Genomic DNA, 16,566 nt, shown 5'->3' with positions numbered 1-16,566 from the left:
CAAAGTGTGGCAAAGCATAGCATTACAATAGATGCTGAATAATGTACTGCTACTTTCCTGTGTGGTCAAATATTATTTACCTCTCTGACCTCCAGTTTGTCACTCTACAAACGTGGCATGACGATGAAGGCTACAATTCATCTCTGTTGTGTAGAGCAGAGTGGGAGTTTTTTTTGTACTTAGCTCTGGCTACTCCAGCCTTTGACAGTCTCAGGGTCATTTTGTAGTCCTCTGGTCTTGCTGTATTACATCAGGAAGGTCTATGCCCAGACAAAAAGTAAAAGCCCATACATCCTTTATTTGAGCATTTCACAAATAAATTACAAGTTTCTTTGCAACCACGTCATAAATCAAAACGTTTATTTACACCTCAGAAACAGCAAGCAATTCAGCAACTAGGGCCCAAAGAAACAACTGGAAAAGTAGCTGAAATAAGTATCTTTGAAAATCAAACAAAAATATTTTTCTCCTTGCTTGAGCTTTAAAAAAAAAAAAAAAAAAAAACATAAAAAATTTCTTGGTGGTAAGTTAGAGATTGTTGTGGGGCAGATTGTTATGAAATGGCAGTAACAACACAGCTTGTTTGTACTGAATTCACCATCAGAGTTCACCAGACATGCTCTCGTTCTACAGTCCTTAACAGGATGTGCATGCATGTACATACACAACTGTCTTTACATTCATTTTAGCCCCAAATCATCAAATACGGTCACTTCTTGGTGCAGAGAAGGAGTACAATGTTCAAATGTTGAATGAAACTTTCCTGAATAGCTGTCCCATTGAAAACAGAGTGATGCAGTTATTCTGGCTATAAACCCTCCCATTTTCACTACTGATGACCAGCTTACACACAGACAACTAAAAACGAATCAGTAAACAATTATAAATATCTTCAAATGATACAAATTTTATTAAGCGAGGACAACTAAAGGTTAGCATAAGTACAACATGAGAGTTGGAATAAGCCTGGATTCCAGTGTGGGGGTTTTTTGGTTGTGGGTTATTTTTTTCCTTCTTTATTTTCCTTTTAAAAATCAAACTGGTTCAGCATACATCACCCAAGCTGTTCCTTAACTTGTGTTCATCCATGATTCATGGGATTAAAGAGCTTATTTCAAGTCCCCATGTTGTATTAGTCTCCACCTGCATATATTATATATATATATTTATATATGTATGTGTATATCTCTATATATCTACATATATACACACACATAGCAATTGTGCAACTAATAACTTTCCACCAAGAGTGGATGAGTATATCCATTCCATTCGGACAAATACAAACCAACTAACATATCCTGATGTGAAAACAGTGTAGTCAATGGTTGTATGCTTGACAAAGTAAGACAGTCAGCTATACCTGCTTTAAATAGAGTAGCTGTTGCAACTACTGCTGAAATACTTTGTGTGTTAACCCTAAATATTGTAGGTCACAGAATTGATAAAAGAAATTATTATTATTTTAGTTATTTATCTTTTTGGCACCATTGGACAGTGTATCTCTCAGACAGTTGAGTCTCTGAAGATGTAGGAAAGGAAAGATAGGATCAGAGTTTTGTCCTAGACTTGGTGTTCTCAAGATGATGTGACTGTTTAATATCATTTATCTTGTGGTTTTTATTTTAATTAAATGAGTCATTATTAAATCCATTCAAAAAGAAACTTGGCCTTTAGATAACTAATGACGAAAAATTACTTGTGTACAAAATTCTGTGTACTGGAAGCAGCTGAGACAAAGACTGGCAGTTCTTGCAGTGTCTCAACAAGAAGCCTCACAAAGGAAAGACCAACGATGTAAGAGTTGTTACTGTAACTCCAAATGCTCATTCTATTATAGTGAGCACTTAAGCGAGGTCCCTATGATGTAATTTGAAGCCTGTGATTTAATAAATGAGGTTTGTATTGCAGGGATCCCTAACTTAAATGACTACACGAGAGACTGGGACAAATTATTTGACTACAGGCCACAGCTGTTTCAAATAGAGGTTAAATCAAATTGGGTTGGGTTCCCTGGGGACCCATTAAAGTCATCAGTGAAGGAAGTGAGTGCTCTGTGGGAAGCATCTGGGCTGGAGGCTTCTTTGTATGTCACAAAAGACGAACATTCAATTATATATAAGCAGTCAACGATACTGTGACAAATATTGCTGCTTTACTGTTTGCAGCACATCAGTAAAACCACTGTGTGGGGAGGTCTAAGTGAACGTTTTTGTTTAAGCGCCACTAACTGATGTGCAAACAATTCTAGTAATGGAGTTGCTCTTTGATTTACACCAGTGTTAAGTGGGATGAGAACAGGACTCAGAAAGTGTAATAGTCAGGCTTCCACTCACAGCTAATTTTCCTTGCTAACCAGTGGGAAATTCAGCTGGTTTTGCTTTGATTTAATCTTCAGTCCTGCAGTTACTGAACAAAATGTACATTCATAAATGCACGTAGGCATATTGCAAGCACACGCATGAAGTGTACACATTCAGTTAGCAAGTGCACCACAGAGGAGACCTTTACCTTGCTAGTATACTCTTACTGATTAACGTTATGCCCAATTTGTGTTTTAACAGCAGATAGTTTTGTAAGTGAAATGGCTTCTGCACAAGACGTTTTATGCGTGTTTCAAAAGGAAAATCAAGTTCCCTGCCTTTCTGGCTCCAGACAGCACCGTAAGTCTGCAAACATACAAATACTGCCATAAACGTTGTAATGACCAAGCAGGTAAGGTAGGAAATAAGTGCTGTATTACAAACCCAGCAAGCTTGGCTGAAAAAGTGCTAAACAAAACAAAAAAAACCAAATTTTGCAACTTCTGTGTTTCTTTCATAGTGCTGTGAGAAAGCAATACATTATTTTTTCTCTTTTGTTACAGGAAATGAGAATCATTTTTTAAGCCTGACCCCACGATCTTTTTCGGGTAAGAAAACTCAAATTCTAATGTGGTTCCTCATTTGTATATTGCCACAGAAAGTGACACAATTGCTTGTTAAAAAAGGGTTGGTTCTCAGGTACAGGTTTCAGGTTTCTCAGAGGAAACATTAACACGGCAGCTTCATCTTCTCTTTGTGTGCTTAGGTAGTCCAGTGATTAGTTCAGTCAGAAGCCAAGAGATGCACTGTAAAGGCTGGGAGGCTTTAGTTTGTCTGGAGAAATAGTGGTATTGGTGAGTGAAGGCTTTGATGCATCTCGATTCAGAGCTTCAGCCATCGTACTGACTTTTCTACATGTCAAAAGGTTGCAGCATTATCCAAGAAGAAAGATCTCTTGTCCTCAGGGACAGATTGGTAGTAAAAGTCTTCCCATCGTTAGTGCAGTTCCAGGCAGAAGAAATTTTTCTTTGTTCTTGGTTTTGGATGCCCTTGGAATGATTCACCAAATGCTGTGTGAACCTTGGTTTAAATTAGAAAAGGGTATCTTTATCTGGTACTTGATAGGGATGATACTAATGTCAATGGGCGTCTTTCCAGAGGTGGGTTTTGCTGGAAAGGGAGAGGAAGAAAGCAAGTAGAAAAAGAGCATTTGCAGGGGGAGAATATTATAATCTCTTTTATTCAAGATAGAGGTTTTGTAGATTAAAGCAGAGGGTGCAGTTCATCTTTGGGTTTATTTGGATTCGTTCATTAAACATGTATTCTGAAAATCCAGTGGTGTTATGCATTCGTTGGTTTTTCCTTTTGAAAACTTTGCATAAAAATTTTATTTTTAAAAAGCTGTGATTGCTGATGACAGAGCAGCAGCCTGTGGTTGCTATGAGGTATGGGCAACGAAAGCAAGCTAGAAGCACGCCCATGTTCATGTCTGAGATCAGGCACTTCTAGTTGGAATGCCTGTGGCTGCCTGGCTGCCTGCTCCTGGAGCCCTTGCTCCATAGAAGCTCCCACTCACCTTACAGCACTGCTTTGCTGAGTGAAACACGCAGAGCTGCTGCTAGAGAAGCCAGGTCAGTGGGAGATTCCAGTTGGGCAGGACTGCAGGAGTCACTGGAAGAAAGAATTGGTTCCTGTGTGAAGGCAGCTTGTATCTTACCAGGAAATTTACAGCGCTAGGGAAGTTCACAACACAAACTGATTTTTCCCTCTGTTGCTGTTGTTATTACTTTTGATTAAAAAACAAAAACAAACAAAAACCGGTTGTCATATTTGGTACAATACAGGAAGTCAGAGAAAAGCTATTGTACAGCAATTTTTAACCACCAACACACATTTAATATCTAATGTAGCGTTATGGAAAACTCAGTGTATGTTTGGACTTTTTAATGCTTCCAAAAACTTTACTATTGAAACATATATGTGGTGTGGAAGATATGCTCATAATTTCACTGTAGTAAGGACAACATACAGTATGACTCATAGGTACTGTAAAAATGCTAACTAAAGTATGCAGCTGCAAAGTACTATTGCATAAGGAAGCTTTCTTGTTTAAACTTTAAATAAGCAAGTTTATTAAAATATTCTAAGACACTTACCTTACCCTAGTTACTGGCAAGCTCTAATAAAAGCCACAGTCTGTCACTAGTATACTTTTTTTGTGTTAATTTTATAAAAATTTGGTGTGAGCTTTGATGGATCATTTACAATTTATTAACAAGATGATCATCTTGATACAGTTAAGTTTTTTCTTTTCTTTTTTTTTTTTTTTTAAACCTTACATGCTCACAGAATAAAAAAGGATTCAGTCATATGTAATGAACACCCTTTTTTTCCCCATGTCTGCAAACAAGTGTGGTAAGTTTACACACACAAAGAAATGCTCTTGTTACTCTTAACTGGAAACTGTGTGTACACGTGTATGTATGTATATATATATTCAAAACTATAAATATGTGTGAATACACTTAGATAATAGGGCATCTGTTTTCCTCCTTGCACTGATACGTGTAATGAGAGCTGTGCAGAGGCTGAGAGAGAGGCCAGTGCTTCTGAGAAGCACCTTGATTTTGCTGTTACAATCAGCTTCTCGTATGCAGACAATACCTACTTTGTCTGCAGAACTGGCAAAGGACTTAAATTTTGTAAACTGCCCCAGCAAATAATTATCTGCAAGAGCATAGAGGAAGCTGACTTTAGCCCCTTTAAAATCAGCCCAGCATGTCCCATTGCTGTAGGTGGTGACCATACAGTGCTGGCTGCGCTGAGTGCTTCCCCTTGCCTCACAAATCTGAGCTCGTGTTCCCTTCCAGCACTGAGATGAAGAGCTGTGCTCCTGCTGAGTCTTAAATTCAGTTTTGGGGCATAGGGTGAGAAGTCTGGATCAGAAGCAAGCCAGGGGGACTTGCATTTCCTGTTTGCTGAACCTGAGGTACAAGAAGTGATGCTGCAGAGCCCTGGGCCTGCCTTATTTGGTGTCAACAAAGTGGCTTTTTTCAGTGGTATGACTGCAATAGGCTCTCCTTCTGGCCACACTATAAACAGCAAGTACAGTAGGTTTAGCCGTGTCGAATAGTTATGATTCATCTGTGGCTGTATTACTCTGCTTTGTCAGTTGCACATTCCAGATGAATATTTTATAAAAGCTAAACCAGTCCTATAACTCTTCTCTCCATATAAATATATATATATATACATACACTCATACATATACAAATACTAACCCACAGACAAAATATTTTCTGAACAGTTGAATAGCAACAAGTCAACAGTTAGAAAAAAATGGAGTCAATCTGTTTTCTTCTCCCCAAAGGTCAAGTTTAGATGTCATGGTCTTTTAACATTCAGTGGAAATTCGCATAAACCTTGCGTCTTGCAAGAGGAATCCATTAATAAATGGAAGTTAGGGCAGAGGCTGTCAAACACCAATGTATAGTTGGACAGATAAAGTGAGGTTGCAAATTAAACTGAATCTGGAGCAACTGAGGCCTAGTAGTGAAGAACAGTAACTGTAAACTGCAGTCTTCAGATCTGACGTTTTCTTTTTTCTCGTTGCCATGGCAACTCGGTAGGACAGCTTCAAATGTCAGGAGTTCTTACAGACCTAAACGATGGGAAATGAGTGCGATTATTGCCATGCAGATCACAGAATCTTTTAACTTTTTGTCTTACTACCTCCCCCAGATTACTGATGGAGAACGTGTGCATTTATCAGCAATTCATTATGAATTATCCAGGTTTAGGAACAATTAATTGTGAAGAAAGAGATCTCCAGGAGGAAACCCCAGCATGTCGCCTGGAGCATTCTGAGACCTTTGTGGTGCATTCAGGAAGTTGTAGTGCAGAAGTCTGGGTATAAATCTTGAGTTAGAACCTAATTCTCCCCACTTGGCAGCTTGTTCGCTTATGTTGGTGCAAGAGCGCGAGTAAACTCTCTCTGGGCTTCCTTTGCATATGCACACTGAGTAGCAAAGAGCAGACGGACGTATTCTTAAACATAACAATCTGTTTATGTGTTATATGACTATAGCAGGACTAAAAGAGCTGGCATATTTCATTGACGTTGCTACAGAATTGTAAATCTTACCTTTATTGTCTAACCTTTTAAATTATTTATTATTTTAAGTGAAGGTAGCACAACTTGAACGATCGTTCCCATTTTAAATGGGCACCTCGATAATGCAAAGGCAGTAAATAAGCATAGAAAACCAAAGATTAGGAACTAATCTAACAGTTGGAGCTAATGGGTTTCTTTCCTCCAATGTCATTTGGCAGCACGAGGACACTACTGAACTGCAAATATTCAGCTTTGCATTGAAAACAGATACGGCTGATACTAGCAGAACACATAGCTAAAGTTCTCAGGAGCTCAGCTTAGAGCTTGCCTGGTATTGATGCTGGTGTGGCTCCTCTCAAACAAGTACAATTTCTGATGGCACACTGTTGGTTTATTGGTTGTTCTGGCTTTGGCTGGGATGGAGTTACAGCAGCTAGTACAGTGGTATGTTTTGGATCTGTGGTCAAAACAGCACTGAAAACAAAATCAATTGTGTTGTAATTGTTACAGAACAGTGCTTACACAGCATGAAGGCTTTTCCTGTTTCTCAGGTTGCCCTGCCAGTGAGCGTCTGCAGCACACAAGGTGCTGGGAGGAGCACAGCCAGGACAGCTGAGCCCAGGGTATCCCTTATTCTCTGACATCATGTTTCTCAGTAAGAGCTGGGGGAAGGACATAGAGGGATGCCATTTGCATTCCCAAGTTAGTTGTGTGTGATGAGCCCTGCCTTCCTGGAAATGGCTGAACAGGTGTCTGCCGATGGGTGAATGACTTTGACAAGTCAGATATGCACATCAAAACTGACACATACTTGGGAAATGCGAAATGTCTGTCTAGTACATTTTGCATTTTACTCTTAAATGAAGAAGTACCTGTAATTCTGTCACAGATGCAGGAAAAACAGTACCACAGTGGTCATTATGATATGTCAGCTTGTAATCTTCACTTATTTGCTTCTCCTTTTGGGGCAAATAAAGCTTAATATAATTATTGATAAGGCTGTTTTACCTTTTGTTTCTTCTAATTGTTTTAGCATTATTTGAACTGACTTAAACATTAAATTCTTCCACCTAGGGCAGTGCCTGTCCAGATCGGCTGTGCAGCAAGACAAACACCTGGAGAGCACACAGCAGCCCGTCCTTCCTCAGTTCTCTTAAACAAAGGTCAGTAGAGCAAATTAAACAAACATAATAATCCACAGAGGGACTGATGGGTGGGAATCACTGAAGTGAGAAGTGCCACTGAGATTTCCAAGCAGGATAAAATCTGAAACTGCTTGACATGGGGTTTTGTTGCACAAAGAAAATGTCTGGCTGCAGAATTAGAACCCAGACTTCTGTATTGGAACTTCGTAAGCACAAGTGCCAAAGTTCGAATGTGTTTGGATTAGGGATTGGCTGCTGCTAGATTCTCATAAATGGCTTTTTCTTTTGGGATAGCGGAAAGCCTAAGTTCAGGACTTTGATTGCTGAAAAGTAGTATTTCTATGCTGCAGTGAAGTTTATCATCATTAAAGGGCTTTTGTTCGAGCCTGACTCAAAAGAAATAACACTAACTTTTGAATCAGCAAAGCTACTCTGAATCCCTGGAGGTCTCTCTGCTAAGGACAGGCACTTGTACGTGATGAATGAATAGCAGCTGTAGCACTGAATTTCTGTATAGTCCATAGGCTGAAACTTCTGAGAAATTTGTCAGCAAGGAATTTATAAGTATCACACACATTCAAGCAGCCAGTGACTGCTTCACCAACAGCTTGTAAATAAAGGGCAATATATGTTGACTTATGAGCAGACCTCAAGAAAAGCATGTATATTTTACATCATGTTGTTAGATATAATGAATGTTAGTACCTTATCACACATCTTGTCTTTCCTGAGTAAACTGTATGTTAAAACTAGCTCATTCAGCTTTAGCTGTGTGGTTTTCTTTTCCTGTACTAGTTGAAGGCTACCTTCCCTCTCTCCCACACATACATACACATACACACAATATACTTTTGGTTCTCTCTGCTTGCTTCTCCAAACACCATCCTCACTCTTTTCTTCCTCACATCTTGAAGCACTCTAATCCCTGCCTCAACTTTTCTTGTCCTTTTTGACCTGCCAGCTCTCTTGATACATTGAATTACATGCCTGGAAATCTGATGCTTCCTTTGGCTCCCGTGATGACACCTTTTTCTCATCTTCCCATGGCATCTTAAATCACTTCTGCATGTCTTTCTGTCATAATCCTTCCATCCCTGGTTTCTGGGGAAACCTTTTCTTTCCCCATTTTGTCTTCACTTTTCCGTGACACCAACCATACGTGTTCAGTGGTTACTTCAGTGCTGGAAGTTCAGACATCTTGCATTTTCTGCATTTTTTTTCTTTGTTTAGACTAAAATGTTGACCTCTGGCTCAGAATACCCTTCTGATGCTTAGCTGACAGCTCTGCACAGCTAAAACTGAGCTCTTAAATCTTTCCCCTAAAGCACTCCCCTTCTTTTTCTCTCTTTGATTGCTCTGGACAGCACCATACCCTGCCTCTTATTCAAACTTAAAAACTGAGACAGACCAGAGAGCATTTTTGTCACAGGATCTCCTTCTTAGTCTGTGTATTTAGGTTATGTCTTAATCTAGAGAATTCCTTCTCACACATCATCCCAAAGGGCTGTCTCTAGCCATCCAAACAGCTAAAATGTATCCAGGCTCTGCTTAGTTAGCAGGTTTGCAACATCTTTTCACAGCCCTTGACAAATTCAAGGTACTGTGCTTTGTATCCTGCCAGTCTGTTGCTGTACAGAGCATTTTCCTACTCTTTCACTGATGCTTCTGTTACTGTAACTCCTTCATGGTTTCTTCCTGTTGGCATGTTCATTGATCATCCCTGTGTGAATGGTTTTTCTTATTCATAGTCAGTGATACCAACTTTTGTTGCCGTTGTTTCAAAGGAAACATTTTCATGCTTTTGTTTCCAGGCTTTCCTGTGTAGTAGGAGGAGCTCCCTGCAAGCATCAATGCTTTTCTCCTTAACACCTCCTTTGACTGACACATCAACAAAAACCGAGACGTTGGCAAAGGGTGCCAAGCCTGCTATGATCTCAGCTCAGCACTTTCACCAGCCTTAACAGAAGTTTATTGAAACAATTTATTCTAAACGTGGTTTTGGAAGGTTAGTACATACATTTTGCTTTTGTATTTTTAAAGTAGCTTCAATATTCAGAAATATGGGCTGTAAAATTTCTGTAGATACTCAACTTTGATAGGTCCAATAAGAATATTCAAGACCAGATCCATCTTTGTTATTTCTACTGCACACAACGATGATACAGAATTGCTTGCAGCCAATACTGAAGTTAGACTGACTTTTAGTTTCTGTGGTTAATATCAGAGCTTATCAGTCACAAACTTACTACCTAAAGATGTTCACATATAGTCACATCAGGTGATATTGGACAAGCGTTCTGGCCAGTATCTCCCTTAATAGAAAATCTACAGAAATCAAGTTTGACTGAAGTGTTGTGCAGAAAACTCACTGACAAATATAAGCAGATTTACTGAAATAACATAACTGCTCTACTACAGATTCTCTGCAAATACGATCAAGAATCTGACCCATATTTCAAATCACTTTATTTAGCCAGCTGGATTGCCAGCATTCATCATTGCTTTCTGTATAGGAATGGTAGGTTTCTTTGCTTGCTTTTTTCTTTATTTTGCCAATGATGAGAAACCAAATGAAAGTTCTAGAAATACATAAAGGCTGCCTAATTATTAATGTTAGTTCTTGATTCTCATACCTAAACAGCCAATCTAAAGGCTATAGGCTTCAGCTGTTTACTCACAGACTTCAAAATTATTTTCTTTTTCTTCCTTGTCTATTTTATGCCACACATGATTTACAGTTTGTAGCTGGCAACAGCACATAAAAGATGCTGATATTTAAGGAACACTATGAGCACAAAATGTGCAACATTGCATACAAGGAGCATGTTTGTTAATCTATGCTAACTAGCTCCTTTATGGACTCAGTGCTTGGTAAGCCCATACCTGGCAGGTTGGATCTGCACACCAATGCTTAGTAATTATTTTATTAGTATCATAAGTAAATACCATCAGTGTATCTGTAGTTGTTCTTAAGAATAAGTACATGTCATGTGTTGTAGGTAGACAGAAATCACCTTAAAAACAAGAAATGATTTGCTGTGTATAGTTGCAGATAGGAAAGCCAGAAAGATGGCACATGCATCATGTTCTTACATTGCCAACAGCCAACCTGCTCTGCCTTAAGAGTACCTGGGGAATGCACAGGCAGCATAAAGCTAACATAACTATATAGAACTCATTTTCCCCAGAAATCACTCTCACTGAAGCCTCTAATGTGATTGTCCCCATTTTTAATCACACAGGTCTCTACTTTACCTATTCTACACCTGAGAGAGGCATTCAGCTATGTTCCTTTTAAGATAAAACAGCCAAATAGTGAGGTAATGATGGAATCTTCAGTTATGTGCATGCTGTCTGAATTACTGCTGTTATGGTTAACATGTCTCAGATAAAATAAAAGCATTGCTCATTATCATGAATGAATGGTGTTTGTTGGCACTAAAACTTCAGCACTGGAAGACTGTGCTTGCTTTGTTGGAGTATTATAATGCTATAGGAATACAGAATTATAATGCTATAGGAATAAGTATGCAGTTTGGAGTAGGGAGATTCATGATGGTAAGATGGAAAAAAAATACCCTTTTTATTCCTACTAAAGTCAACTGATGTAGATTGTGTTTGAAAGGTTAAAAGAGTTGAAGTTGGTGGCAGGCTTCACAGGACTGAAATCTTGAATCATCTAGTCACAGGGTTTTGGATACCGAATTGCTTTGAAAGTTGAAAGAGGAGGAAGTCAACTAATACAAGGTAAGTGTCTATAATACTGATTTCTTCAACTACTGTGGCCACCTGTCTACTCCACAGTGGACTAATTTAAGATTTATCCCTTATGCTGATTTGTATGAAAAAAAAAAAAAAGACTATTAATTTGAAGGCTTTGAAAGATGTGTTGTACCTCATGAGTCCAGAGTTATCACTCCCTTCCACCTCTCCCATTACACAGACTGTGCTTCTTAAATTGCAGTTTAAACCTTATAAAAGTTAAAAGCATTTAAGTTTCATGGTGACCCTCTGTGAAGGAGTGAACTTTACCCAAGATGTATTCATCCTTTAATTTTCATTTAACATAATGAAGAAAGTTAACACAGCTGGAGTCTGAAGTTCAAGTCAGGCATGCTCCATTTCTTCAGATTTCCTTTAATTACCTTCTCATCAGAAATATTACATTAATCTTTGCTTAATTAGAAGTCTGCATTACATCATGGACTTTATCGAAACCTCAGTAATGTTAAAGGGGTAATGGAAAAATGGTAGAAGAGATCAGAACTATGTTTCTGATTAGGCAGTTAATCAACATTCAGGTACCTTCTTTCCTGTCTTCAGCATCTATAAAAGGGCATTCATTAGATACACAGTTATTAATACAGCTTTCATGTAGAACTTAGAAAAACAGAAGTAGTTTTCATGTACATCACTGGTTGATTTGACATAGGTAAATTTCAACACCAGTAGCATCAGTGTTTGCATCACATGCTGTTAAAGTATATTATACTGTACATTTCTATACAATAATTATTAAGTAGATACATTCCCCTGTGGTATGACTGTACGTTGATGGAAATGACAAATTCCAGTGGTCGCTACTTGTGACTTCCTGGAAATTGTCTTCTGAGAGAATGACAGGGATCTTCATGCCAAATCTCATTGAATTAGGAAGGCCATAAGTGCTGTCCTTAGACAGATAACGTACAATCTTGCTTGAGCAATTAAGAAATCCATTTTTAATATGCTTGTGGCTAGAGCAAATTTGTAATCTCACTGAACAGTAATAAAAGTATAGACATTTTTACAAAGTAGATGAGTTCATCCTGAAAACTTGCACTTGTAATGTCAAACATAAGTGGGAATCCAATTATCTCATCTGATTCCAAAATTCTTAATGATTGGAAAAACACTGTATGTATTAGTGCTGTGTTTGTGGAATGAGTACCTTGTAATTCTGTTCAAAGCTTCAGCAGGCGCTCATATATCAATGTCAGTATTGAACTTCAGTGCTAAAATCCTTGCGTGTGCCATGCAATTAGCCAAAATGGGCAAGGCTGGGGAGAAACATGCCAGTCCAAACTAATCAGCTTGCACAGGGGAAAAGGTTGCTCAGGCAGAAGTCATTTTCAAAGGGTATCTGTTTGACACCAGCAGCTGATACTTCCTGGAGTCTCACACACTAATTTGTAATAATACTATACAGGCAGATGTGGAACAGCACTGATTTTACACCAAAGCAGTCTTAACTCTTGTAACTTCTCACATGAGCCTTGCTCAGAGCCTTGCTCACTACTGAATCCCTCTTTCTGCTTCTCCTTGTCGTGTATTCACATTCACTAACTTTGCACTGGGTTGCCCTTGTGACACACAAAATGTACGTGCACGTGTAGTACTAACAAGCATTTATCTGAGAGAAAGGTTCATTAACTAAGAGGCTAGTTATATTTGCTTTGAAGTTCTAGAAGCATGTCTTATTCTATTATTTAGTGCAGAACTATGTTTATCTTGCACAATTCCTATTTGGCATGGATTTCATGCATCTTATTGGGGGTGACAGTGCAGTAAATTCTGTGATACAGCAACTAAGATATTGTCAATGTTTTTTATTTTTTTTTATTTTTATTTTTTTAAAGTATGATTTTAGCTGGATGCTTTTCTTGAACTATGTCACCTTTGCTTAACCAAGAGCAAACAAACTTCCTTTCTTTGCCAGTTCACTAAAAGCAAAAGAAGTAGAGAGGTGATTACCTGCAGTCTGGAAATACATTTTGTGATGCTCTAATCTGATCAATTTAGCTGAACAGCTGAAAATATGCAGCAAGTGAAGTAAGTACAGTTTTGAAATAGTAATGTTGAACAAGTCTAATTTTTTGTATGTATACTGAAAATAAATTGCATTAAAGAAAACCACCTATGCAACCTTGTAGGCAACGTGTAACTGTTTAGGCAGTCAGATCTCAACTTCCACAGCACCACAGGTTAGTTTACTATAAGTTGAACATGAACTTAGATAGTCCAGACACGTTCTGCAGGTGTATCCTAACCCCAGCTTGAAATACTAAAAGAAACATCTAAAATAAACTCTTATTAAGCAAGAATAATAATGAGTGGAAAATAGTATGCTTTGAAGCCATGAAAGAGAAGAAATAAAAAGAAAACTGTCAAGTTTGGCTACACTGAAATTTACCAGGCTTTGTATCAAAAAATTTGAAGAGGAATTTGTAAGCGGGACAATTGTGAATACTAACCAATGACACATAGATACTGTGTGTATGGATAACACAGGGTTTTAAGATGTAGGTCTGAAATACTCCGGAGCAGGAGGAGGAACAGCAACACCATCTAACCCTTAGGCACAGTCAGATTTTCAATGTCACATACAGGTAAATAGCAAGCTGTAAGCATGCAGAGGATGTGAGGTGTTGGGATGTGATGAGGTAGGGAACTATCAGAGGAAACAGATGATAGTTAAAAGAAATTAAAAAACAACAACAAAAAGTGTAGCTGCTATTGTAGACAGAAAAAAAAAAAAAAAATTGAAGTGGGCATCTGTTCAGTTCTAGTTTTCAGTCATAGTCCAGAACACATTTAGCTGATGTTAAGAAGCTCTTCTGAAAAGAAACAAACTATTATATATCAATGGTTCCTACTGAGCAAATGAAAACATAAAATGTTCATTTGAATTCATGCCACTGAATGGTCAATCAGACTAATCTCTTTAAATGTTCATTTCATGTCTACAGAATGACCATCATGAACAGTATTACAGCTTTTAGTGAAGTAGCTGTATTTGCTGGTAATATTTTTCTGTTCTACATTCCAAACACACAGCTTTTAAAGTGTAGTAGTTTTTTTTTTCCCAAAGCTATACTTCTAGAACATGTTTGGATGGTTTAAAATATGCATAAAACACCATTTCCCACCTAATTGACTCAGTAAAACTTAATCTCATTAAGTACATTTTAAATATGTTTATGTATAATTTGAAGGTATTCCTATTTGTCATATCTACATGAGTAGGTATATAAACATCCTCTCTCCAATTATATATGTACATATGGACTTCTGTGCCATTTCAAGCTCCATTAACTTTAGGTGGGCTCCCAAAGCCCAGTGCACAACAATACAGAGTACACCTGCAGGGAAATTAGAAGACTGGGCACAAATGTCTGTGTTACAAGTGAGACTCTTATCAAGACAGACTACCCTCCCTTTACCCTCAAACCATCCTTCTCTTGCTCCATAGCCCTGGAACTCAATCAGTGTCAGTATTTTTTTAATTATTTGGGTAGGATAATTAGCTACTACTTTAGGTATCCATGTGTTGGATGCACTACGTGGAATGGAAATTTTTTTTTTGAGGCAGGCGGAGGAGTGGGCAGAAGGTTCCACTCTAAAAGAATTAACTGTACTGTGTGATTGTCTAAAACTCAGACAACTAACACACAGTATAGGCTGAAAAGTGAATCTGCAGGTAACCAGAATAGGCTTGCAAATGGAAAGGTCTGTGATCTTAAAAGTCTTTTCCATTTGAAACTTCCTGTGGTTTGTTTTAGTCTCATGCCATTCAAGAATGCATTGCTTCAGTCTTGAATCACTTGATGTTCCTGCATGAAATAACATAGGTTGTACAAGTGATACAGATGGTGCTTCTATTGCTTTGAGAAACGAACTAACAAAGAGAACGCTGCAGTTCTAGCTCTATGTTCAGATAAATTCAACTCTGCTAATACCATTTAAAGTTTGTAATGACTGACTTAATACCAAAACTGACTTCCAAAGAAGAAAAACCAAACATTTTGTCTGTTGACACTATCACTGTATTCTTCAAATCAGAAAAATACTATGGTAAGGGAGGGTAGGCATTAAAAGAGGACAAGTTAGGGCAATTAATAGTAAGTTAGTTAAATTCAGGAGTGTCTTTAAGGCATGTCTGCAATCACAGCACTGACATCTGTGTAAGTCTCCTCTTTTTCAGCACACCTGAGGCCTTTCACCCTCAGTTTAGCAAATTAATTCCAGTGCAGAGACTTGCAGCTCATCTAATTTCTTCATAGCAGTACTTCCCCCCCCAGCCTCTAACCTTATTTTCTCTTCATAGTAATGGAATATTTTGCTTGTTATGTTCAAGTTAACTTGTACCTTTGTAGTCCACCAGTCATATTACCAAAACCAAAAAGAAACACTACACATTAAAAACAAACACCCAAACAACCAGACCAACAACTGAGACAGTACAGCAGTAAGGAACAACGTGGACAGTCTCAGACCCAGCACCAGACCTGCTCCATACCGTTCCTTCTTTTTCTCCTGCTCAAGCAACTGATTTATGTAGTCCTTTTCTTTCACTAGGAAATACAGTGAACCCTATCTGTTCTTTCTCTTCACTCTATTATTACTAAAAATATTACTATTTCTATATCTATTACTCTAGAATTACTAAAATTCTAAATTGTATCTGAAACAAATTGGTCCTATCTTATCTGCAGCTGCAGCTAGGAAAAGCTGACAAAGGACAAGATGCTGTTACACTAAGTCTTGTTTGAAACATGGTGCCTGCAGTAATGACAGGAGATTTAATATTCTTTCCAATATTTATTAGCATTAACTATTATAACTTTGGACAGTCCTGTATCTGCCAACAATCTGTCTTGCCAGCTTCAGTTCAGCAACTCTCAGAAATATTATGTTAGTGTAAGTGCACAGTATACAAAGATGCCTTCCTCTCCGCCCCCCAATCTACTCTGTATCTGCCATCTTTTAATACCATCAAATGTCCTATTGTTTTGTTCTGGAATAACAACATACACTGCCCATATACTTCAGTATCCTGCATTTCCTATCTGGGCTGAGAAGAGCTCCTAAGCTTTTCTTGTTTGAAGTACATTTACCTTTCCAAGGGCTTCTGGGCACCTCTGTAGTCTGTATCTCATTATCCCTCAGGATACTGAGCACTGTGGGTGGCTACAGAATAGGTGGTACTTTTTGTGGGTGGCTACAGAATAGGTGGTACTTTTTG

The 16,566-nt window shown here is 38.2% G+C and overlaps 1 protein-coding gene across 1 annotated transcript in view; it reads right to left on the bottom strand.

Moving 5' to 3' along the window:
• Positions 1–278: 278 nt before the first annotated feature.
• Positions 279–16,566, bottom strand: part of CDH13 (cadherin 13) — a 434,526-nt gene continuing 418,238 nt past the window's right edge. Inside the window, exon 14 of the mRNA XM_042821675.1 lies at positions 279–5,964. Coding sequence (XP_042677609.1) covers positions 5,957–5,964 — 8 coding nt within the window. The 3' untranslated portion in view covers positions 279–5,956. The remainder of the gene's footprint in view (positions 5,965–16,566) is intronic.

Source organism: Centrocercus urophasianus, unplaced genomic scaffold (genome assembly GCF_019232065.1).
Source record: "Centrocercus urophasianus isolate 14NV4802_14NV808 unplaced genomic scaffold, USGS_Curo_1.0 seq_2, whole genome shotgun sequence".
NCBI lineage: Eukaryota > Metazoa > Chordata > Aves > Galliformes > Phasianidae > Centrocercus > Centrocercus urophasianus.
The sequence above is the reverse complement of the archived record's forward strand: the minus strand, read 5'-3'. Positions and strand labels throughout refer to the sequence as shown.